At 46.9% G+C, this 25,686-nt stretch overlaps 1 protein-coding gene across 2 annotated transcripts; it reads left to right on the top strand.

The window, feature by feature from the left end:
• Positions 1-658: 658 nt before the first annotated feature.
• Positions 659-21,296, top strand: LOC135400265 (uncharacterized). Of its 2 annotated transcripts, none has more exons than XM_064632049.1 (2): positions 659-748; positions 16,712-21,296. In XM_064632049.1, the coding sequence occupies exon 2, from the start codon at positions 16,770-16,772 to the stop codon at positions 21,231-21,233; it is 4,464 nt and encodes a 1,487-aa protein (XP_064488119.1). In that variant the 5' UTR covers positions 659-748; positions 16,712-16,769; the 3' UTR covers positions 21,234-21,296. The 2 variants fall into 2 exon arrangements, with proteins under 2 accessions (XP_064488119.1, XP_064488127.1); XM_064632057.1 differs by lacking the exon at positions 659-748 and adding an exon at positions 13,068-13,131.
• Positions 21,297-25,686: the final 4,390 nt, after the last annotated feature.

The raw sequence follows: 25,686 nt of genomic DNA, 5'->3' as shown, positions 1-25,686 counted from the left end.
TTTAATCCGAAAATAACCACATACGTGAATAAGTTAAGTTTAAGTTAAGTGTTAAATTTCCGTGCCCCTCAGTGCCCCTCGTGCTCAGTCTCTTCCGCGTTCCATGGAGTGCCTTATCCACCGGCTCCGGCTGAATGTTCCTTATACTGCTCGGCTGCTTCACAAGATAGGGAAGGCGGACTCGCCCAACTGCCCTGACTGTGGCGCCCTCGAGGATTCAGAGCATATACTGGTGTTGTGCACGCGATACTCTGATGCCCGATCGAAACTTCAGCGCTCGCTCGCGGCCCTAGACAGTCGCCCTCTTGGGTTATCTATGGTTTTGGGTGCCCGACCCCCGCATGAAAGTCTGGTTGCGCTGCGTGCCTTGGTCGCGTTCCTGTATGAAATTGGTGCCGACCATAAGTTTTGACTTTTGTGCCTTTGTTTCCATTACTGTTCTTCTTTTTTTCTTTTTTCACTGTTCTGACTTTGTGTGACTATTGCTATGTTTTCAGAGTTGTCTACGTGGTATGGAGTAGCCGGCTTCCACGTTGGTGGTGCCAATTTTCTCAATTTTTTTTTCTTTTTCACTCACTCACTCACACACGTGAATACTGAGTTTGCTGTCGCAGTTTAATGAGAACCCGCAAGGTGCGCGTTAATCGCGTGCTGTCGAAGGTCACGTGCCCGGCTTCAATCGAGGCGCACACGCTGGCAATGCTTTGGATAGGCCGCACACAACTCATTCTAGTCCACCATAGTGCAAGTAAGTCAAAAAACTGCGCATCCCTCTGGCTTGCTCCTATTACCGTTTGCAAAGGCCGTGCACTCGTTGGTTGTGTTTCGGTGGGTAAGCAAATCTGAGGTGGACCATGTGCACTACCACATGGTCTCAGCACCGGGGGCAAAACGAGACTATGCCAATGAAGTGATATATCCAAACGACGACCGCATGTTTGTCGAGTTGCACTCTCATTTGCAGGGATTTTCCCAGAACCCCCCCCCCATGAAAAATAAAACACGCCCCCAAATACTAGCAAAAAAAAAAAAAAGAAAAGGCCACTGAAGCAACAGATATGGGCATCACCCTTCTGAATAGAAATACTTTCCATTGGCTCTTCGATGTAGATCAGTATTTAAATGGCAATTATGTTTGAAATAATCTCCTATGTTGTGCCTCATAATGCCGAAATATGTATTAATCATAACGATTTCAATAATGACCACGGCTCAGGTCTACAACATGATATCTTACCCTTTCACAACCAACTTTGTTTTACACCAAGCGGCGTAGAAACTGCCACGCAAATAACACTTATTCCTACCTTTCAATTTTCGCGTAGCAACAACCCTATAACATTATTCGATACGTTCTGCACAAGATAAGGGACAAGAAACGAGGATAAAAAGTGCTCGAAGGTATCAAAAAGCACAGGTAGCCTGATACGTGATTATGTCGCCCGGCTGTTTTTCACTCTGCTATCTTATGTGTGGATTACCTGTCTCTAGTGACCTTTGCTATCCACTATATCTGCGACAAAGGCCGGTCGTCTGGGCACCCCTATAGTCCTGTGCTATCACGCGTAGATGTGAGGACGTTCAAGCTCATCCGGAACTCCTCGGTGTACGAGATAGCAGAACACATTTAATTTTTGACATACTTTATTATGCTGCACTCATCCCAGCGTTTAACTACTGCCTGGAGGGTGTACCTGGAAATGAAGTGATCGAAATCCCCGATGCAAACTAAAGTGCTGGAAACAAACGTTATCTGACAATAAAATGCACAGTCGCGCGGTGGAAAATGCAAACAGCGAACTTAGACTAACCTGGACATCAAAATGCAAATACTGAACTTGGACTAACCTAGTAATAAATTAGCCAACGTGCTGTTTCGTCGTGTCCGCTGCTGAGCCTAGCGGTCACTAGAATGTGGCTTTCATTCGCTAAAACGACTTGGACATACATCGAAAACCCGTCAATTTGACTGGTTAAATAGTGATATCGGATTTTTAAACACGGCATGTCATCTCACGAAGAAGTCGAGCATTCTCCTTGATTTTCCTTGTTTCGTGACCGTGAATTTCGAGAACGGGAATTTTGCAACCGGGAATCTCGAGGTCCTCCCGTGCCAGGATACCGTAAGCGCAGATAGGGTTTGCTGTCCTTGAGGCGGTAGGAGGGACGTGGTAATACCAGTGATACCTCCCAGACATTACATTACGACAGTTCGTCTCTCTACCAGCTCCCGTGGCATAGTGGTTAGGATGATCGCTTTCCACGCCGAGACTGGGAGGTGACACGGGTTCGAATCCTGTCACCGGCTGTGCTGTCTGAGGTTTTCCCTGGGTTTTCCGAAGACTTTCCAGACGAATGTCGGCACAGTTCCCCCTGAAGTCGGCCCAGGACGCGTACTAACCCCCTGTCCCCCACTCCTTCCTGCTGTACTCTCTCCATCTGTTCACGTCTGTACGCCGCCCATAGCCACAGTTGCTTCGCGGCGCTAACACGGAATTAAAAAAAAAGACAGTTCGTCTCTGCGCAGGGAAGAAGGTAAAGATTGGAGAAAACATGCGGTGAAGTGATGAATAAGGCGTATTCGGTTCACACAAGAAAGTACGCGTGCGCCTCACCTTCAAGTGTTACCCCCTTATTTGACAGAAGGACCAATGAAGTTGCTGCATGGCCCATATACGAGAGGGAGGGAAACTGAGGAGTTATGATCAATTTGCGTTGCGTATTGCAAGTAATGTGCAAGTGGGCCTGTGAGAAATATTTGGGGTGATCAATCCTAGCCACTTACTCTTCAGAGCGGTATACACGCCTCCCAAGACACGACAGTAGTATTGACTATTGTTGGTCGCGTCACGGGTCAGATAACCCCGCAGTGCCACGTTTGTCCCCCAAAACAGTTGCAATGACTTTGGGGTCTGATAGCCGCTGCTCTGGGGATCATCATTTACCAACGTACTGCTGTCTTTAGACCGTTTACACCACTCCAGTGTTACTGCAGTCAAGGGTCTACTCGGTCATCACCTTACTTCACTTGAAGCCCTTTGTAGATTTCCGCCGGTTTCTTCACATCCAAAACTTTATAACAGCACAACAACAACAAATAAATCATGACTATGACCTGGGGTGATTCACCACTGGAGAGCAGTACACTACCCCATTACATGCGAACATCACTACCTTATTAGATGTGAGATATGAGAGTGCAGTTAAAGTTATGTGGTGGTGGTGGTGGGTGAAAGGGCTCGCCGCTGTCGGCCTCACAGAGGTGAGCAACGTCACGACCGACGCCCTGGGGGAGTATGCGCCCTGGGCCGACTTCTAAGGGAAATGTGCCGACATATGTCTGGAAGCGTCTGAGGAAAACCCAGGAAACATCCCAGACAGCACAGCCGGCACCGGGATTCGAACCCGTGTGGTCCCCTCCGGGTACTGGGTAAAGTTATGTGCGAGTACAGCAATTGAGCTCTCCTCCAATGGCTGTGCTGCACGCTACTTCACTGTTAGAAAAATTTATACCTTTTGGGGTATAAACGGCTTGTCCCAGGGCGTATACCTTTTGAGGTATAAGTGCTATACCTTCCTTAAGGTATACTATCTGTATACCTCCCTGAAGGTATATTATTTGCACCTCAAGGGTATTTGCACATATACCTCCTAGGGGTATATGTTGAAGACCTTGTGGTATAATTGCGAAAAACGGTAATATTAGATTTAGTATTTCAACGTCATATCCGAGTGGCGGCTTCCCGGCCCAGCTTGCCACACATTAAAAAAAGGACAAGAGGAATGCTAACGAAACAAGAAAATAGCTGAATACGCTCGCACACAAACTCACAAAGCAAGGATGTGAATCCGAGAGGAAAGAAATGACGTAACAATTCGCATCAAATTCGAAACCAAGAAGCAACGCCAACAAATATTAGGAAAAATATTTCCAGCAGCAGTTGATGATATCGTCCCCGCCACAAATTAATATGATCCCACACGTTGCGGAAGAAAAGGTATACAAAATGGTGAGGGTATAAACGTAATAGAGAAGTACCTTATTGTACCCTCAGCTGCCATAGAAGGTATAGCCTCAGTGATCTATACCTCACACATCGTTTAAACAGAGTATAGACAGCGGTAATGATGCATAAATGTTGTACTTCAGACCTGATTTATACCTTTTTAATACCTTTTCTTCTAACAGCGTTATTGGATCCGCAATGACAGACGGCCGAACAGTGCGGGTGCAATAGGTTTACTGAGAATGAGAAAACGTGGGCGGGTGCGCATGCATAAATGCGCACGTACCAAAAATGATGTCGTTGTCGTTTGTTCCCCCCCCCCCCCTCGACGACTAGCCATCAACGAGGCTTAAACGGCCCCTGAGGTTCTGCAGCCTTGCTCGCGACAGTGGCTTCGTAAAAATGTCTGCGACCAGCTCGCTAGTTTGGCAGTACTGGAGGTCGATGACTCTGCGGTGAACTAGGTCGCGCAGATGATGATGACGTACGTCAATGTGCTTCGTCCTCGCGCTAATGCCTTCGTTAACCGACAGCTTGATGCAACCCTGGTTGTTTTCGAGCAAACACGTCGGCTCGTCCATGCTGTGGTCGAAGTCGATGAGCAACTGTCGCACTTCCTGTGAGGCATGCGCCGCTGAGACGTATTCAGCCTCTGTTGATGAAAGCGCCACAGACGTCTGCTTCCCGCTGGACCACGAAACAGGGCTTCCTCCTAGACTAATGAGGTAGCAGTTTGTTGATTTACGGTCCTTGATGTCACCTGCCCAGTCTGCGTCTGCGTAGCATACCAACCTTGCACCTCGCTCCCCAGACAGTTGCAGCTTGCAATTCAACGTGTACTTGAGGTACCGAAATACCTTCTTAACGGCGGTCCAGTCGCGCTGGCGGGGCTTACTGAAATGTCGGCACAGGTACCCCATTGCACACGCTATGTCCGGGCGCGTTGTCGTGCTCAGGTACAAGAGCTCTCCAACTGATTGACGATAGATCTCGTTGCTCTGCAGTACGTCGTCATCCCCAGTGAGTTTCGGATAGTCCACGTCCATAGGGATGTCACTGCCTTTAGCTTCTCCAAGCTTGTACTTCTCCACTAGGCTGGTGATCCTATTCCGCTGGTGAAGAAAGCGATTATCCCCGCTTCTCTCAATCTCAATTCCAAGGTAGTGACTGACGTGACCAAGGTCTGAGCTCAAAATGCTTGTTAAGGTCCTTCCAAACTGCAGTAATAGTTGAGTCATTTGGGTGACATATCAGCATGTCGTCCACGTACAAGAGAATATACATCACTCCACCATCTACAGTTCAGGAATAGAGGCAGGGATCGGCATCAGCACGCCTGAAGCCTTCTTCGAGTAGTACCTTGTTTGCCTTCACGTTCCAGGCTCTCGCGGCCTGTTTAAGCCCGTATAATGACTTTTTCAACTTGCAAACGAGATGCTCTTCCCCTTCCTGAACAAATCCCTCAGGCTGCTTCATATATATATTCTCTTCGATATCACCATTCAAGAAAGCAGTTTTAACGTCGAAGTGTCGGACCTTTAGCTTTTCTATCGCAGCGATGGTTAGGAGTACACGTAAGGTTGTTAGTTTTGCGACAGGAGCGAACGTTGCGTCGTAGTCTTCGCCGTACTTCTGTGAAAAACCTTGTGCGACCAACCTCGCTTGGTAGGGTTCAACGTTCCCCTGTTTATCTCGCTTCGTTTTGAATATCCACTTGCAGCCAAATGGCTGTTTTCCCTGCGGTAGCTGTACAAGATCCCAAGTGTTAAGCTGGTGTAGCGAGTCCATCTCTTCCCTCGCCGCTGTCATCCATTTCACTTTCTCAGAGGGAGATAGCTTCTGCATTTCCTTCCAACTGACTGGATCAGGGGCTGTCGTAGTCTTTCTTTCTTTCTTTCTTTTATTGCTCTCAAACAACAAAAAACAACATACAATAATAAACAGGACTGCGAGGGCAAGCCCTGTGATGCAGTCCAGGCAGGAACACAATTCAATGAAACACACTGGGCGAGGAGCACTGTCATGAGTACAGTTGGAAACAAAAAAGAAAAAATGCATTAACACATCCGAGTCGATAGGGAGAGTGAGGGAAGACAAAGACAGGAAAAATGACAATAACATGTTGCGATCTATTGAGATGAGCGGAAGTAGTATTTAATACTGCGCTTAAAAGCATTGGAGTTGGTAATTGTGCGCAAGTTTCGGGGCAGATTATTCCAGGTCTGGCTTCCAAAACATGCTAATGATAGTGAGCCATAATTAGTTCGAGGCGTGGGAAAATGCAGTGTATTGGTGTCGTGCCTAAGCGGGTAAGGCCGAGCAGGATTTTGTACGGGAATCTGGTGCCTGCTAGCAGGTGTGTGAAAGAGATCGTGCATGATCAGAGACACTTTGTACTTCAAAAGGTCGAAAATGTTAAGGACACCAAGAAGTGGAAAAGCAAACCTTACGGATTCTCGAGGACGTAAATTGAGTATAATACGGAGCGCCCTTTTCTGAGCCACCAGCAAAGGCTGTAAGTTGCTGCAATACGTAAGACCGTATACCTCCAGGCCGTAGGAAAGGTGCGAATGGAACAGCGCGTAATAAACAGCGAGCAAAGTGTTGATAGGGACAAAGGACCTGAGCTTAGCTAGAGCATACAGACCTGACGTGATTTTATTTTGAACGTGACTAATGTGCGCCTGCCAGTTTAGGTGTTCGTGGAGTATAACACCCAAGAACCTAGCCGTCGTTGCACGGGCAATAATAAGACTTCCGAGGGAAAGTTGCATGCCAGAAAAATCAAGAATTCTTTGGACGGGGTGGAATACAACATACGTCGTTTTCTGTGTGTTGGCAAGCAACTTATTCGATGTTAGCCACATGTGTAATTTTTGTCTGCGCGGTAGTGTACGCTAACCGATCAGATGGAGCTCCTTTGTTGCTCCTAGCTGACTTCCTGGGCATATTAGCTCCCACCTCCTTTCCTTGCACATCAGCGCCTACACTTTGTTGCGGAACAGGCGCTGGCGACAGCACTTTCACTACTACTTCATCGGATGGATCGTTTGCAGCATTAGAGGGGTTACCTTCCGCAATAAAGTCCGGTGAACAGCCTCCTCGTCGTGCTAGCGTAGGTGGTACCGCCTGGGACTCACGACAGAACTTCTCCATGACTGGAGTTTCGTCAATAACAACGCTGCGTGACACCTTCACCATTGTTGGTACCTCCAACTAGTATACGATATCCTTTCTGTGTTTCGCTGTATCCTACCAAGGTCCCTTCAATGGCACGAGCGTCCCATTTGTCGCGGTGTTCCTTTGCGACTTGCATATAAGCCCTACTGCCAAACATCCTCAGATGTGCCAGGTTCGGCTTCTTGCTGTTCCACAGCTCGTAGGGAGTCTTGTTAACCGCTTTACTCGGAAACTGATTGTGCAAGTAGCAGGCAGTAACAACACCCTCACCCCAGTAAGCCTTTGGCAGCCTGGCACCGAACAGCATGCTCCGAGCGCTCTCGCAAATGGTGCGATTCTTTCTTTCTGACACACCGTTTTGTTCTGGGCTGTATGGGACCGTCGTCTGGAGTACGATGCCAGTTTTTCGAAGGATTTCTCGAATTTTCCCACCAGTATATTCTGTCCCATTATCAGAACGCAGTGTCTTCGGATGCCTGCCGAACTTGTTCGAAACCAAAGCCAAATATTCTTCCACCCTCGCAGGAACCTCATCCTTGGACTTCAGTAGGTAAAGGACCGTGTACCTTGAAAAGTCATCTGTGAAGGTAATGAAGTACCTGTTCTTGCTTGGTGTTAGTACTGGCATTGGACCACAGACGTTCGTGTGCACCAAGGCCAAAAGATGTTCCGCCCTTGAAGACGCGTGTGAAGGCAAGGAAGCACGTTTCATCTTGCCCTTCAAACAACTGGTGCATTTAAGTAGCTCGTTGCACTGCTTCAAAACGATGCCGTCCGCTATGCCTTCCCTGTGCAACCTCTCTACAGCTGCTGAATGGCGGTGCCCTAGGCGATGGCGCCACACGGCGATGGTGAATGCAGTCATGGTGACTGGTAACTTGCGTTATGTGCGCAGTACCCGTACCTGCCGTCAAAAGCGTGTAAAGGTCGTTGCGGATCTCACCAGTCACGATCACGTCCCGATTCTTGGAACGACGCATCGGCCTCCTTGGAACGTCACTACATTACCCTGCTGTGCGAGCCTCTTGATTGAAAGAAGGTTGCTCTCGAGCTCCGGAACGTAGAGAGCATTTTCCACTCGGACTTTCTGGAATTCTGATTCGCCACCTTTACAATACAGAAGGCCATTCCCAACGCCCTCCGAAGAGACATGTTGCCCATTTGCGACGGTAATGGTTTCAGTCTTCTCCACGTAGCTCTTCGTGAAAAATTGCCGGTCATTGCACATATGGCTTGTGGCGCCGGAGTCAATGTACCAGTCTCCAGGAGAAAAACTGCTAGCAAAGGCCATATTGGGAGAGGATGACCTGCTTGATACGGCTGTCCGCGCCCGCTGCTTAGTACGTGTTCTGCGAGAGCCTTTCCGTTGTGCTTTCCAGTCCGGACAATCTCGTTTGAAGTGGCCAACCTTTTTGCACCAGAAGATTCCGTTGCGGCTGCCGTGGCTAAACTCTTCGCGCTGTTCTGGGCCTTTGATCGAAGCGCTGATTCTGAGTCGCCCGTAATGGCAGCAGACCCTTGCTTCCTGTTATATTCATCGACCAGCTTCCCTTTGACATAATCTAGCGTGAGATCTCCGTCCGAACGAGCATCAAGAGCGGTCACCAGAGCTTCATAACTGTCAGGAAGTCCACGAAGCAGAAGAGCAGCAACCTGGAAAGCGGTTGTCCCTGTAGCAGCTTCCTTCTTGTGCAGCGCAGATGTCAGTTCCGTGACTCTGGGCCCATAACCTATTGGATCTGCAATGACAGACGGCCGAACAGTGCGGGTGCAACAGGTTTACTGAGAATGAGAAAACGTGGGCGGGGGCGCATGCATAGATGCGCACGTACCAAAAATGATGTCGTTGTCGTTTGTTCCCCCAACAAGTGTACACGCGCCAACAGGGCTTCAACGTACGCTGCTTCGCCACACGATAGATGTATCACAAAAGGGAGTTGACCGGGGGACGTGTGCCCCCGAAAGAACTTCTGACCTTTTTGGACACCGTAGGACTTGGCTCCTCACTGTGAGACCACTCATTATTCCATTCCCCACATCACCACCAGCAATGGGGTAGAGTATCGCCCCTGGCAATGAAACTCTCCGCTAATCATCGTTCAAATAAAGTTGTTGTTGTCGTTACGCATGCTCAGAAACCAATCCGTGCTTTGGGTTTTGGCGGTGTTGGCGGCGCACGCTATTTTACATTTTAGAGTAGCCATATCGGACGCAACGAATCTGTCCGCACAGTGCTTACAGAACAGCGTTCCCGTCACGTAAAGTTGCTTTGCGTTAGTTGCTCGCAGCGCCATTACGGCTAGAAGTGAAGACTTAAGATCGCAGACGAACTACTTTTTTTGAGCATACGCTTTGTTGTTCCTAATAAAAATATATGCTATGGCAAGATAACTCCTGCCATGTTGGGAATGCTCACGCAGTTTCTCGTCGACAGCGAGAACAACGCAGAGCCGCAAAGCCAACTTTGCGTAGCCCCGCAATTTCTAATAAATAGCGAACATATCTCAGTTGTCTCGCGACGTAAACCCCGAATTATTGAAAATAGCGAACATTATTAGTACGGCGCAGTATGGTCCCAGATATCTTTGCGCCAGAAAATTGCAAATCAAACTCAAACTCTAATAAATAGCGAGCTCGCGCAAAACGCAAGAGCTGAGGTTACGTTCTGGGCATGTGCAGTGGGTGGCGATAACTCTCTTCTCGCGCACGCAAAGCTCCTGAGCCCGCTATTCTAACCGCCGTATTCTTGAACGAGCCTCGACTCGAAACTCGACTCGAGCTGCTCCTCCAGGCCGGTTTTGCGCTTCATAAATCGACCTGGACTCGAAACGCCCCTCGAGTGGAGGAATTCCTCCGTGCATTCCTCGAAAATCTCGAGGTAGCATCGGTGCTACCTCGAGAACGCTCCTCAACTCGAGTTTGGCTGGTGTCATGGCGGAAGACAGGTCGTTCGCTGCGTCCATCGACTGCGTTTTGTGCCACGATGGCATTTAACTGGGAGCTGACAACATTACCACTGAGCGACAACGTTCAATAAGGGGCCATCAAACTCCTTTTGACCATTTTGATGATCACGAGTTCCTCATATGGTATACGGTACCGCTTCGTGAAGAAAACCGTACGAAGCCTTTTGGATACATTGCCAGTGGAGGAAAATGTGTGCAATTGTGGGCTGCCTCTACCTCCTGTGCTACAGCTGCCCGTCGACATGTGATTTTATGGCGTTAGGACTTTTCGAACTGCCACGGGAGACATTGTGAATGTGTCAGAAACGACGGTGTGCCGCGTTGTGGAAAAAATCCCACACCTTCTCGCAAGCACACTTTCCAAGACAAGGTGTAATAAATTTTCCTTCTGTCGCGCTATTTAGCACAAAGAAGGTGTGTTAGAAGGATGTTTTCACGCAAAAAGTGATGCAAAAAAAGAAACAGTGCATTGACTGGACATCTAAAAAAAAATAAACATCTGATCTGCCTCCTGAATGTTTTTCCGTAATCTTTATACTGCATCAAGCTGGCCCAACCCCTCCTCCAGCTATCACCGAAACGGCTCAACAAATGTTCCATTCATGTTTTTTTTTTTTCGTTTTCTTTTTTTTTGCAGTTGTTGTTCCAATAGTACGAATTCCGTTTGTTGGGTGGGATAACAGGCTCTACCGTTTAGGCAGAGCGCGATTGAGGGCCATAAAAGTTCGGACGACATGCTCGTGGTGACCCCCAAGAATGGTCTCCCCGATTCTTTGCTCGGGATGTTGTTGTAAAATCTGTTTTGTTTGTTTGATTGTTTATAGCTACCCTCAAGGCGTTGGGTAAACGTACCCATCCGCTAACAAACAGTCATTCACGCCACATATTGTAACATAATAGAAGAGTGACAAGCAGTGACATCATCTTACATATTATTTGATACGAGGTGACCATGCCATTAAGCTAGCTGCTGCCGTTGTGGTTCTAATTGCCAGACCAGAAAACTAGGAAACCTATCAGTCTGTTTCCCTGTTCGAAACACCTGCACCCTTCTTCAAACACTTGCAGACCTTTCTGTTTGTATTTGTAATGCACGTTGGTCGAAATAAAGTAAAGAATTACATTTATTTTTCATGCCATAAGTGTGTTTTAAGCACCATAATTAACATTTTCGAGTGGTCCCGAAAGACGGCTGGGGACGAGACTACAGCTTTATTCGAGGACGGTTTCTCGAGGAGCGCCTTGGCGGAGGAATCCCCGAAGCGGGTTCATGAAACGCATGCGCTCTTCGAGTGGAGCAGCGCCACTTTCCTCCACTCCTTGGAGTCGAGGCGGAGCGTCGAGTCGAGGCTTGTTCAAGAATACGGCGGTAAAACTCCCTAATAGAGAGCTTTAGTTGTAGCGTGCGCTGTCGGATTGCGCACGTAAGGAAGTATCGTGTTCACTGCGCACGGGCTATACGCACAGTCATGTTTTGTGCATACGGATTTGTGCACCCGCCATTTCCTTGCGTATGCAAAGCGACTGCGTATAACATCGGTATCCAAACTCGCCCCAAAGCGAACTTGCGTCGCCTTCGTGCGAGATGTTGCGAGGGAGCTAAAGTGCAGCTAGAGCCACGGAAAGATGTAAAGCAAACACACCACGCTTTTTGTTCCCGTTTTTGATCGTCGGACAGCTTTGGCTCTTGAAGCCGAGAGCTGTGCTCAAGTCACAGTGCCGTATGGCGCCAGGGAGGTTTGGGCACTGCAATACAATGTGCTCGACGTCCTCAATATCCGTGTTGCAGGCAGGGCACTTGTTATCCATTTCGCCGAAGAGCTCACATTTCATTTTCTTTGTCATCGGTGACCCGGTGCGTGCTTGGAACAGTAGGGAGCTCCCCCGGTCGCCTCTGTAATGAGTCACTGTGCTTGGCTTGTCTTTTAGAGTTCGATAGGTGGTCAGGCTGGGTCGTTGGGCCATGTTCCACTTCCAAGACTCTACGTCGACTTTATCTACTTCTTTCCGCTCGAGTGTGCTCGACAAGAGATGGCGCCACAAGCACGCTCGCGAGCGCGCCAGTATGGTGAGCTAGAATCCGAGCCCTTGGTAGCCACCTATCGGCAGGCCCGTCGTCACGACCCGGTTTCAGTCGCAGTTCAGCACACCATTCATTCTAGCTCACCATACAGCGAGCAAAGGACACAGAGACGCGGAGATAGTGATAGTGATAGTGATAGAGAGAGAGAAAGGTCACCAAATGGCGCAGATAGCCTCGCGGGCACGCAACTTGGACGTTGCAACCGTTAAAGGGACTATCGCGTCCGTCCCGGTCGATTCCGAAACTGTAGTGCCTTTTCACTCCGCGTTCATCACTGATAATAACGCCGAAAGTCCGACGCGAATTGGTGTTGTTGTTCCTGCACTCTTAAAAATGAACTTCACCACATAGCACGCTCCAAGCCAACCATCATCCCGAGTGACATCGTTCTCTCCCTTGATTTGTTGAAAACGGGAGGCGTACGCCTTTTTGTGACACTTATGCAGAAATGTTAATTGTCACAAAAAGGCGTACGCCTCCCGTTTCCAACAAATCATGTCAGAGAACGATGTAAGTCGGGATGATGGTTGGCTTGGAGCGTGCTATGTGGTGAAGTTCATTTTTAAGAGTGTGTGCAGTTTGATATAAAACTTGGCAAGAGCAGACGACGCATTCCGGGATTCCCTCTCTGGAAACATCCCACGGACGAGGCCAATCACTGCGCTCCCTTTGACGCGGAGGAGACCAGTCATGGAGCGGCCAGAGGGACCTTGGTAGCCTTGGCGACCGACCGACAGGAGGGCGGGCGATCCGGAATGCTAGGGGACGGCGTCTTTGGCGTCTTTTCTGTGATCGGCTCGCGGAATGTTGTTTCTGGTTAGCGTTGAACGTGTTCGTACAGCCAGGAGCGTAATACCGTGTTTCACGCAACGTGGTTACGTCAGGTCTCACACTGGTAAGCGAAAGTCAGCGTATTTACCGAGGACTTTTCACTTAGTACTGTATATTGCGATGCGAACGCCAAGCAGACGACCTCGGAGCAGACTTGTGCGTAACGCGTTACTAGTAATTGCGTTACTTGTAATCAATTACTTTTTGAGTAATTTTTCGAGTAATCAATTAATTTTTGGAGTAATCGATTACTCAGTAATTGATTACTTTTCCGGCAGAGATTAACTTATCTTTCAGATGTTCTGCCCCCAAGTGAAGCCCCTCATGCCGTCGGCCTTTGTTGTCGCAAGCGCAGGTCACTGTAATAACGTTCTGGAATTTCAGATCTCTTCCTACACCAGTGTGGTGGTACCTGAAGCTTTGGAGGTTTAGTGAGTCATGGGGAAGTTCCGGGCAATCTTCTTCCACAATCGGGTCAACGTCATCCCGGGCGATAAATACAGTAGAGGTAGAGATCTACCTGTCCTACGCGTTTTTGTTTTTCCTGTTATTTTAGCTGTTCCGCTGTTGAACCTTTTTTTTTTTTTTTCTGAGGCACACAAAGACGGGTATAATTTGTGTGAACGCAGAGTAACGAACGGAGTAACGCGTTACTTTTTTACTCGTTACTCAATTACATTTGGAGTAGAGTAATTGGTAACGGTAATCAATTAGTTTTTGCGTTGAAGTAACGGTAACGGTAATCAATTACTTTTTTCGAGTAACGGGCACAAGTCTGCCTCGGAAACAATCGCCTGCGCTGCGCTCCCATTCGTGTGTCTTGCTTACGCCATCATCGTGTTGGCTGCAGATGGAATGCGAACCTTTAAAACTCGTTTATTTAATATGTAAGCTGTTTCCGGAAGAGAAATTTAGCCAAATTGACTCTGAAGCGGTGACGAACATTACCCTATCAGTATCATACATACGTTCCCGGATGCGATAGTCCCTTTAAGAATTTAAACCGAACTTCTCAAGAATTGCTGCTGTTCTTCAAAAAAGTCTAATGGTAATTAGTAACCTGTCTTAAATGCGTTACGTTGTACTTCAATATCACGTGATATCTATCCGCCAATCCGGGGACGACTCCAACTTTGTTCTTTGCGAACATTGAGGGTCGCCCTCTTTCAGTTCCTAAAAGTGTTCCAAATTAATTCGTACGACAAGTATGAAGAACTGAGAGGTGATGACCTGTATGTGTGATCACACAGCCAAGTTCTACATGATGGTACCTTGAAACATTTTGGTTATATTTCACTTTACAGTTCCTTTAAAGTAGAGAAACATAGCCTGTCTGGGATCTGTTATCGAGGGCAGAGCTGAGGTCGTGTACGAATGATATAAATTGTGTCTCGCAAGTCTTGCGGAATCCGTGCAGTGCGAATATATGATATGTTCTAGAATTAGTTACGGAAATGGGACGGTAGTTCAATGGGTATTGCTTGTCGCCTGACTTATGAAGCGGAACCACTTTCCCGATTTTCCAGTCAGATGGCAGATACCCCTGCTCCAGTGATTCCTTAAAACTTAACGACAAAATCACTGCGGAATAACACGAGGTATCATTTGAAAACTTTGGATTGATAGAATAACACCAGAATTGGATGTACCTTGAAAGAGTGAATGCTTTTCTCTATTCCAGAAGTATCTAACACAATGAAGTCCATACGATTGTAACTGGTATAGGAAGTAAGGGTGGATTAGGTACCGTGGAACGTGAGAAAGCCACAGAAAACACCCCATTTAGTACACCAGCAACACTGAGACTCAGGGATGGTGTCGCTAGATAAATTTGTTAAAGCTATGCAAGCGTTTCTCTCGTGATCACCAAAATTCCAAAATTTATTGGGGTTATTTTTGAGTAATGGACTTCTACCCGAGAAACGTCATCATGACGTTGGTAGACAGACTGAAATCGAAACAAATCGGAAGGGGAGGGCAGGGTTCCACGAATGGGCACTTGTACGCTGCCTCCTATTGAAAGAAAAGTAGGACCGAAGGTCGCGTCCCTTTCAAGGACCATCGTAATCCCCTCAAGACCGTGCACTCTAAATCGTTTTACACCTTTAAAGGTGTAAAATAGGTGTATTAACAAAGATCACACCCCTTTCACACCCTACAACTTTGTTTTGGAAGTTCCTGAGGGTGTAACGTCAGTGTACTCCACCCTCAGGTGAAATATGGTGATAGTGTGTCGCCTGGGTGTAGAAAGGGAGTATGTTTGTTTTCGTTCACATGAACAAAAGTAAATATATACAACAACAGGGAACAGGAAGTTACATTACAACAGTGCATGGCCTGGATTTACAACAAGACTACCATCTGGTAATGCATGCGGATTTAGAAGGACTGTTGAGATAGTGCTTAAATTTCTTAAAACACTTTGCTCCTCATTGCAAGACAGAACAAATACATGATAGTGCTCATCATACTCAACAGTAGTTAATGTTTGTATGAGAAAAATGGTATCAGAGTTAATAACATGTATGCCTGCAATCTCAATAAACACGGGTAGGTCCTACTCTGAAGATTCTTTGGCAACAACAGCCAACATCAAATGTGTTATCATTATCAACTGCACTTTTCACATAGACTATAGATTCTGCTTGAATCTCCTTGGAACCATCAGTAGATGTGGCATTTCTGATGAAGGGCTGCGACCACACATACATTTGATAAAATTGATGTCTTCTCGCTAATGAAGGGGTTATGTTCTTAAAATGTCGAGTTTTTCTAGCAACATCTTTAAAATGCTGGTGTTTCCCTTCAAAACGCGTACAACTATACAGATAGGAAAGGACCAAACATCATGATGAGTCGCGGATAATGAACAACATAATGCATTTTACAGTGGTTAGATATTTGTGGGTACAACACTGCAAAGCCTTGAAGAAACGAATAAATGCATCGTTCTAAGTAATGAACATGCATATGGGGGAGGTGCCTGCTCATGAGAAGGTCTACAGTTTCACGAAAAGCTATATACAGCTGCCATGCTTCATTGCCATGCACAGCTGCCACGCCATACATGATTGTCTGTATGTCGGCTGTGCATGTTTACACACATATTTAATCACCTTGATGTGCATACATATATGGACCTCAATGTGATTATAGGCAATATGCTGGTAATTGTGAATACACAGTTACCAGCTTATTTCCACAAACCCAGCAGTTTTATTCGACGTTACACCCTTTACACCCCAATTGCCATGAGGGTGTTAAAATACACCTTAAAAGGTGTGCGCCATGAACGTTTTGATTTACACCCTTTAAGGAGTAAAACGATTTAGAGTGTGCTTTCGGGCGCGACCTTATTCGCCCCTAGCTTCGAGCGTAGTTCAACTCTACCAAATTGGTGGTGCTGTCGAACACTATGACGTCATTTGTTTGCAAGCAGGGAGAGGTCTATTCGGAAAAGAAACAGCAAAAGAATTAGACTTAGCCTCCTTTACAGCGTTTCTGTACTGGAAGGCAGCTCTGCCTCCTAGGTTTGAATTTTTTGATGACCTCGATAACAATGCAGTAATGGACCAAGTCAGTTCGCACGGAATGTGAAAGTACATAATTTATGGCAGGTACTTACACCTTTGGTTTTATTATAGGTCACCTACCGCAAAGACACCACTGGCCGAAGTCTGATTATCTGAAAGCAACGAGGACATGGAGGAAGAAAGATCATTACGGTGGCAAGACATAAGGAAACAAATGCACAAGGCCATATGCGAAAGGAACACTCATGAAGTGCAGCACTGTCTTCGAACCGCATGCCATCTCAGGTTGTGGTTGGATCCGAGCGACGACGAGTCAGCTCTGCACAGAGCTGTGCAAAGCAATGCCTTCTTTATTTACGGTTTACTGCTGTCACACAAGTGCTGCTTCAAAGACGTCGATGAAGAACAATGCTTAAGTGGCCTGAACAACATGCAAAAATCTGAACTCCAACGACAGGAATTCTTTGTGACGAAGTACCACAAGTCTTACCTGCATTACCTCAAAAGTAGATCGCGCAGTCAGACGAAACGAGACCACTTTGAAACCCAAGTAGACAGCATGTTCGAAAAACTTGACAACGTCGAAATCCTATGCACCATCTTAAAAGTATCTGCCACTTCACAGCATCTGAGGATCAGATTCGATTTTGAGAGAGAAAACGTCCAGTGTATGGTAGGGTGTGTGAGCAGATACAATCTCGGAATTACGGACAACAGCACAGAAGAAATCTTTGTGGCAGCAAAGACTAAAAAGCAGGGCCCCCAACAAGTAGACGGAGAGCCAGATGAAGAAGTCTTGGGCACATTGGCCCACGAACTCTGTCATTTTGCCCTTCACCTTGTGTACAACAATGGCGGAAAACCTTATTTCAGCCATGACGTGGAGAAGAAGCTTCGTTATGGAGACATCGTCACAGACATCGAGAGGCGAGTCAGACAGAACGCAAGCGAAGTGGACCCAATTTTGCGCCTTGCCTTCCCCAGCAACAAAGAAGAAGAATTGATAGTTCGGGTTCCACACATCCTTGCCCAGTACGGGTCTCCTGGAGGTGGTATCCTCAAGACGCAGGCACCTGAACTATTCAATTTTTTTAAAGAGGTTGTTAGTCCGGACATGAATGATTACATAAGAGGTGCATGTCCCGGAAAAGACGCGGAAAAAATTCTGGAGCAAAATGCTAGGCTGGGAAAAGCACATCGGGTGGACGAGCTCAATGTCTCATTCGATGATCCCATGCTGTACAATGACTTGCAAGAAGTGCCTCTTCTCCTCCTTACAGCTCCCAACTTGTCGCTGTTAGAGGTACTTGTTCATGATGCCGTGAAATCAGCGGGGCGGCCGTATCTTTTCCTAGAAGCACTCCAGTGGGACGAAAAAATAACTGACCTCTTGTGCGATCATAAATCCAACTTCGTGATTCTGACGTGCAATCACAAAAGGAAACTGGAAAAGATATTGCGATTTTTGAGCGAGGTTTCGGATGTAGTCGGTACCAGAGTAATTCTAGCTGTTGGCGACAGGGACACAGAAGAAATTACGAATTATGTAAAAAGGAACCCTTTCTTTCGATCTGCTGGGAATCATTGCATATCTCGCATTGACAAAGCTACCTTTAAGAACGTCACACAAAGGTGCAAAGAACAAGTTAGAATGAAGTCTCACATACGACTTCAGGGTGACGAGTATGCAGTACGATTTAGCGAAGTAATGGATTCGGAAACATTCTCTCAATTTATTGACATTACTGTATTCTTGAAATTATGTGAATCAAGCTACATTGAAGTGGGGCCATCGGTTTGTGAAGGCATCTGTGGCTATTACGTGAAGCGTAGACTTGAAGCCGCACGCGAGAGGCAGCACGATGACCAGTATCTTTTGGATTCATGGGAGAAAATCACCGTTGTTGTTGGAGTCCCAGGAATTGGAAAGAGCGCGATGGCATTGTGGCTTTCGAAGAAATATAAGGAAAGAGATGAGAAGCAATGGGTGCTGCACATCAACCTCCCGAGAAAAATCGGGCTCGTGGATTCGGAAACTGATGTGAGTGACATCCAACAACTGGCCATTCTAAGCGGCGTAAAAACACAAGGACTGGAGTTCGCTTTGTTTCATCAGTGCGTGCAGAATGGTACTCCTTTTAATATTGTTATGATATTTGATGCATTCGACGAGATCAACGAAGGTTGTCGCAGGTATGTCCTGAAGCTTATAAAGTACTTGAGGGAAACCCTAGTTTATCGTATATATTTAATGAGCCGTACTATATTCAAGACCATGATACAGGATACCATTTACACCTGTCCTCTCGAAATCGCTCCGTTTTCGAATGACAACATGATCAACTACCTCGAAAGATACTGGAGGACAAACGGAGTGACTGCTATATCTGACGATGCATTACACGCAGCAGCTGCGAACACCGTCGCATCCTATACGGCAGAGATGAAGCATGCAGCGACAGCCTTGGAGAATCCACTTCTCATTCGAATGATTGCAGAATTGGAACAAGGTTCCGTTTTCCGCAGGGCATCAGCGCAGGTCGTGGAAAACAGTGGCATGTTTGAAATCTACAGGAAGTTCGCAGACTACAAGTACAAAATATACACAGCGGAGAAATTACAGCTGGACGCGCGTAATTTCACTATAGCTTCAGAATATGAAAATGAAATGAGAGAGAAGCAGTTCTACTACAAACTAGGTCTCCTTGCAGTAAGGGATATCTTTCAAGACAAACTGGACGGGATTCTGACCAATGATGAACTTGAGCAGTTCGAGCCACGGGGAAGACTCGCGGAAGACGTGGCTGAGAGTCGTGTGGGACACGGTTTAGTCGATGGGCTAAGCGACGGAACTGTAGGATTCATTCATTGGACGTTCGCCGAATTCTTTGCAGCCCATTTCCTATTCCACAGGGTAAAGGACAATATCTCGAAGGACGGTAAATTAAAGGACTTGACGACAGACCTCATGTTAGAGCTATATTCTAATACATTTTATGTGCCTATGCTGTTCGTCGATAGTTCCGCCGCTGCACCCTTTCCCCTGCATTGCGCCATTATCAATGGGAATGCTTCCTATCTAAGAAGTAATGTCACCGAACAAAACATGTACGACGTCGATGAGTTCGGTCGAACTATACTACACGTGGCTGCTTTGCACGCGAAGCCTGAGGTATTGAAAGTCCTCCCAATCAACGATTCACTGATGCGGAGAGATAAGTTCGGCATGACTCCGTTAATGTACGTGGAAATGACGCGGGAACGCGATGAGAAATGGCGTAGATTGAATATATTCTGTGCTCGTCTCTCTGATGTCGAGTGGGATGAAGTTATTCCAACCACATTCGAAAATGCATTGCAAGAAAGACGGCTAATGCGGTCAGTTTTCTATTGTGCTGCTGTCGACAGCCTCTGTGCCTTGTTAGATCTCCTTTTGAGACAGTTGTGCAGGACTCAGAGAGAACGTCGTCTCGAAATCAATCCTCATCTTTTGGACATTGATGCTATCAGGGACGATGATTGTAGGACAGTTTTGTTTTATGCAATGTCGTCGGCTATTTTCGAACTCCTCCTCCCTTACTGCGACGTTCGAGCTGTTGACAACCGTGGCCATACGCCATTCCTCTATAATATTCATAGGCTGACCGACAATCGGCAGAAACAGCTTAACCTCTCTGAGGTAACGATGCCGTTCCTTTATCTCCCAGCATACTTTTCAAACATGTGGGTGGAAGTTGGTAGCAAGCTCAACAATGGCCTCAGCGTGTGCAAACAGGAAACGCGGCACAAGGGAAAACGTATTGCCATTAGCATGGAGCTTCTCGACTTGCTAGCCACCATATACGCCATACATTCAGCGAACATGATGTGCACAAGTGCAAGCCTAACAGAGATCGAGACGTTAAAGTTGCTCCTGCTCCGGACACGCACGAATATGCCGGGCAATGTCCCACTGCGATGTACATATAATCATACAGCACCCGAGATCATCAAGTTGCTTCTTCCTCATGCGTGGATCCATTTGCGTGGAGCGCCGTCATCCTGGAACTGTAGCCAGGTGCATCTGAAACTGCATGGGACGACATTCGATTCATTCAGAACTTGTGGTCTACTAATCAGCCTTTATTACTCCCCCGAAAAACTCTGCAACATAGTGTCAGACTGGCAAGACGATGACACGTACGAGCACGCGTTTCGAGCCCTGTTTCCTTATGTGAATACCAGTGATGGACGCAACTACGTTCTGAGGTTCATGCGGTCGGGCGCACGTAGATCTCAGATGCACAGAAGCCAATACCTGCCTGTGCTCAAACACCTACTTTTGGCTGCGCCAGCTTCTCATCGATACGGCTGCGAAGCTCTGCACCACTGTATTGAACTAGGCCATGTAGATGTGATGAAGCTGTTACTCCCACATTCAAATATCAATGCTAAAGACACGAAGGGAAGGACACTTCTGCAAGTGCCTTGTAAGCCTATGGTTAACGAAGGTTCGTCTACGCCCTGGTTTCATTACGAGCCGTTCGGTCAGACCGCCTCGCTAACGGGGGAGAATGCTGCGGAGTTGCTCCAACGGTGGTTACTGAAGGAAGACGACGACGACGACAGTGTTTCCAGCGAGGAAACGTCGTAGGCGCCACACGCCTGTACAGCATACATATGAATGATAGCAGGTAATAAACTTCGTACGATGTTTCGTTCTGTCTTGTGCTTATGAATGTTATTATATTGCTGCACGTAAGCTTAGTCAACGTGATGCTCAATTAGATCTGTCGCGTCATTGATTTTTGAATTTCCACTACGCTAAGATTATTAAAGGACCGTCTCGTACAGCCTGGGTGGTTCCGCAACTTAGCCAAAATTATCTTCACGAGTATTGTACAACTGTACACATACAACCGTCAAAGTTTCATTCAGAATAACCGAGTCGTTTTCGATGAATTTTTTCGAAACGTGCCGTAACAGCAGACTACGAAACCTGCGCTTCACTCTCATGCAACATCACGCATGATCGACATCGTCCTGCGGCAGGGATAGGCAGTATTTAAATACATCATAATTAAAATACTATTTAAAATATAAATACATGTATTCATACCTTGTATTTAAATCCAGTCTTGAAAAATGTATCGATGATTATATTTAAATACCAGGGTTCGGGTATTTATTCTTCTAAATACAGAATATACTGATTCATGTCTTAAACTCGCCCTGCATTTGACTTTTCGGGAAGAAGGGCGAGTTTGGGGCCCAGTTATGCCGTGTTTGCGCTAGCATGCCCATGTGACAAGCCATTTTAGATAACAACAACAACAAATGAAGGGGAAGTGATGATGACATGGGGTATTTCCCCGTGGTAGCCACAGGACCCTACCCGCTTGTGGAAGAAAGATCCAACGCGAAAAAAGATCCAAACGAGAAAGAAGATCCATGCGGAAGAAACATCCATAGGGAAAGAAGATCCACACGGCAAAAAGGTCAATAGGGAAAGGGAATCCAAGCTATAGCGAGGAAGCGCATGAATGTGTATATCGGATCGAGAAGCCAGCCAGGATCGAGGCCATCGTATCATACTGCCAGTTTGTATTAAGTTTGACCCGATATTTCCAGGAAGACCACAGGACCAGGACCACAGAACTTGTGGGAATCCGCCCGTCGAATCCCACTCTGTTGAAGGGCGCGACCTGTCTAACACACCAAACCGCCACGCGAAACAAAGACGCTGCGGAATGTTCTGTGTCTACTGGTGTGTAACGTGTATTATGCAGAGGAATCCGAGGAATTGCAGTCCAGCTGAACCCGATTACACTCGAGTTATTGAGGAAATATATATCCCCCCCCCCCCCGATGCTGCTGAAAGCTATAACAAAAAATGTCAGGCCGTACGGCATATATGCCTTCTGTCAGGTTCGCAAAAATTTGGAGTCACGCACATTAGAGCTTTGCAATAGTCCCCAGCTTCCTCATCCTAAGAGAAGAAAATGGTCCGTTGTGAATCACCACTATTCGGACACGAACTGAGCAGTCTCTCGTTTTGCAGCAAGGTGTCATTGCATTCCGACAGCCAGCCACAAAGTCATTTCAAAATATCCCTAACTTGCACGCCGATATCAATAATTGAGTCCAAGTAGTTCACAACATCAGGAAACGTGGGGACGTGCTCTGCTACATACGTTGCTAATCTGTCCATCTCGGAAAGCAACAGTCTGTTCCTCCGAAGCACGCTTGGGCACTGTGGTCTTCCTATGGCGAGGGGATCAAGCCTCAGAACATGCATCCGACTCTGAGTGACATGCTGCGAGGTTCGAAGCCACTACAACAGCTCTGCCAAACTGGGGTGCCGCCTGTCGATTCGACTCAGTAGGCCGTTGTGTCTGTCTTCTACCATGTTCGTGATTCGAGGCCCGGTATTCTTGAATTGACCCCATATGTCTTTGATGATAGCATTTTCGATCCAGAAGCTCTCGAAGTACCAGGAAAAGCACCGGGTGATCGGAATCGCTTCGACTGAACTGACGGATTGTCATTCGGACAGGGAACCAGCAGACGGCTTGTTTGCGGTATTAGCGAACGATTTTTTATAACATCTTCCTTGCAGTTTACATATTAAGGATATATTATTACTTATTATTGTTTGCTTATTCTAAAAATATTGATTGTGAAGAATTCATGAAATACAGTAAGCAACAACAATAACGAGTGCTTAGGGTGCTTCGTTTTCGGGTTAAACCCGATTTTTCACGATATAGTTCCGTCCCGAACAAGTTTTCAAGATGTTTGTGCAATTCGGACAAAACCGATATCTACCCGAAATTCTTGTGGTCCTTCAACTTGTCGTTCTCTGTAAACTATCGGAAAAGTAAATCATAATATCAGCAAAGACAGCTCTTTGTGACAACCTATTTGTCCTCTATTTATGACCACCTCCTGCAGGAGTCAAAGACGAGCTTTTGTGGAGCTCGGGCAAGTGTTTGAATACCGCGGTCATTCACTACCATGGTTCCAGGCGGGAATATAAATCTTGTTTCTCGTCCACGTGTCACAGCAACGGCTTGTTTCATATGCCTTTCGTTTCACACGCAACTTCCCTGGTGACATATCAAACAGAGATCATGGCGTCCGATTTCTCCCGAATTCTCGGTTGTAAATAGCACCCGATTCCTCCCTCAATAATTTGAAAAATCATAAAACCCGAAAACGAAGAACCCTACTCGGAATGCTTAATAGTGGGATGTTTCGTGCTGAGGCGGCAACCTATCCCACTGCTTGAAGGGGAATGGTGAATGATGATGAATGTTCAGAGCTCACGCAGGAGCCCTGTTGCTGTTAAAAATGTGATGAGGAATTGAAGAGCTCGTACCTGATTCGCTGGGTTGGCTGGAGGCAGGGGCGAATGCAAATCATACCGTGGATTGGTACTACATGACTTCTTAGGAGGAAAATATGTACACAAGGAGATCCACTAGTGGATCTTCTTTCCCTACGGATCTTTTTTCCCTTTGCATCTTTTTTCCTGAAATCGACCCCACCCCACTTCACAGAGGTTAATATGAAAGGATGAATTATGATGATTAGATGACGAGTTTTTCACTGTTGTTGCGGACAATCAGTTGCGACAGCCGTATTACCACGGTCCCTTGATAGCTTTCTGGTCATGCAGCTCCGTCAAAAAGTTGGCCTAGGGACAACGTGAGGCGCGCGGCGGCGCCGTGATCGGAACCCGGTAGAATCTCCCACTCGGGCCAGTCATGGGAACGGCAGATGCAGTGTTGTTTTTGCGCTTTTCCAAACATCCTACAAGAAAATTGTTTGTTGCGATGGCTTTCTGCTACGTTGCAGCAGGTATAATGTGAATAACCGTTTTCTGTTCGGCTTTGTTTTATGCGGAAAGCTGCTTCCGATCACTTCGACTGGCACGGATGTATTGTCGCAAGTCTCCTATCTTCAAACCCTCAACCGGAGATTCAAGCGCCGTTTATGTGCATAGGGCACGGTGCTTAGGTGATCCGTACTTTATTTAGAGGACCTTCTGGAGTTAATCGTAGACAGTTACTGCGCCCATGACGGCGTACTAATTGACGCGATGTGCCGATCGCAATCACACCAGTCTCTCTTATGGTACAAGATGACTTACTCTTAATTGTTGCCGCGAAGCTAATGAAGACAAAAGTATGGTTTCTAAAAGGATCTCGACTGACTCGGACATGTCACGAAATTTAGTCGCTGTGTCCTTGTCGTTCATCTTTTGTTTTGTCACAAGCGAAAATACCAAATCAGGCCCATCGGCAAACCTACCAGCATGAGGCGCGAGCGATCCTGGGTGTTGGTAGTAGAGGTACGATAGTAAACAAAAAACCTTTACAACATGGGCATGGCTTGTGTGTGTAATAATAGGTTATTCATAATTTCAATGCATAATTTCTATCCATAAAAGCACTGAGTTCGTTGTTGGTGTCCACGGCGCACGCTTTCTTTTTGCGGGGCTACGGGGCCGTTTCCCTGCGCTCGTTGTCTGACGGAACGGCTTCGCTGTTTCGGCGTGCTCAGATAGGACGGCAGCCGTCATATGCGCGGCACTGCATCTTCTCGAAGCTTTGGCTTTCCACGCTTGTGCAGCACTTTGTCGCCGTTGATGACGAGCTCGTCATGCCACACGACATCGCTGTGGTCAAAGTGCTTCGTGCAGACACGTGCGTGAGGAGAGTCAAAACTGAAGAGCCACCTTCAATGCGAGGAATGGCACGTTTCCACTTCTCACGTTTTGTCAGGATCCGCAGGAAACGCGAACATGGATACCTTGCCACCTCCATGATACCCAGAGCGACATTTCGTAACACAGCGTGTTTCAGGCATGCTGCTAGCACACAGTTGTCACGCGACAATAGCCGAAATGCGTGTACTGCACTGGGAGACGCAGGCGTTTCCCTCCCGGGTTCCGATGCGAGCGCCACCACGCGGGCGCTCCGGTCCCTGGGCAAAGCTTCCCCATAAAGTTACGGAGAAGCTGCTTGACCAGGAAGCTATCAAGGGACCGTGGTATTACCTTGTTGCACGAAGCATCTTCGTCAAATTTGATACAAGCATTT

The sequence above is a fragment of the Ornithodoros turicata genome, chromosome 1 (assembly GCF_037126465.1).
Source record: "Ornithodoros turicata isolate Travis chromosome 1, ASM3712646v1, whole genome shotgun sequence".
In the NCBI taxonomy this organism is placed as follows: Eukaryota; Metazoa; Arthropoda; class Arachnida; order Ixodida; family Argasidae; genus Ornithodoros; species Ornithodoros turicata.
The sequence above is the reverse complement of the archived record's forward strand: the minus strand, read 5'-3'. Positions and strand labels throughout refer to the sequence as shown.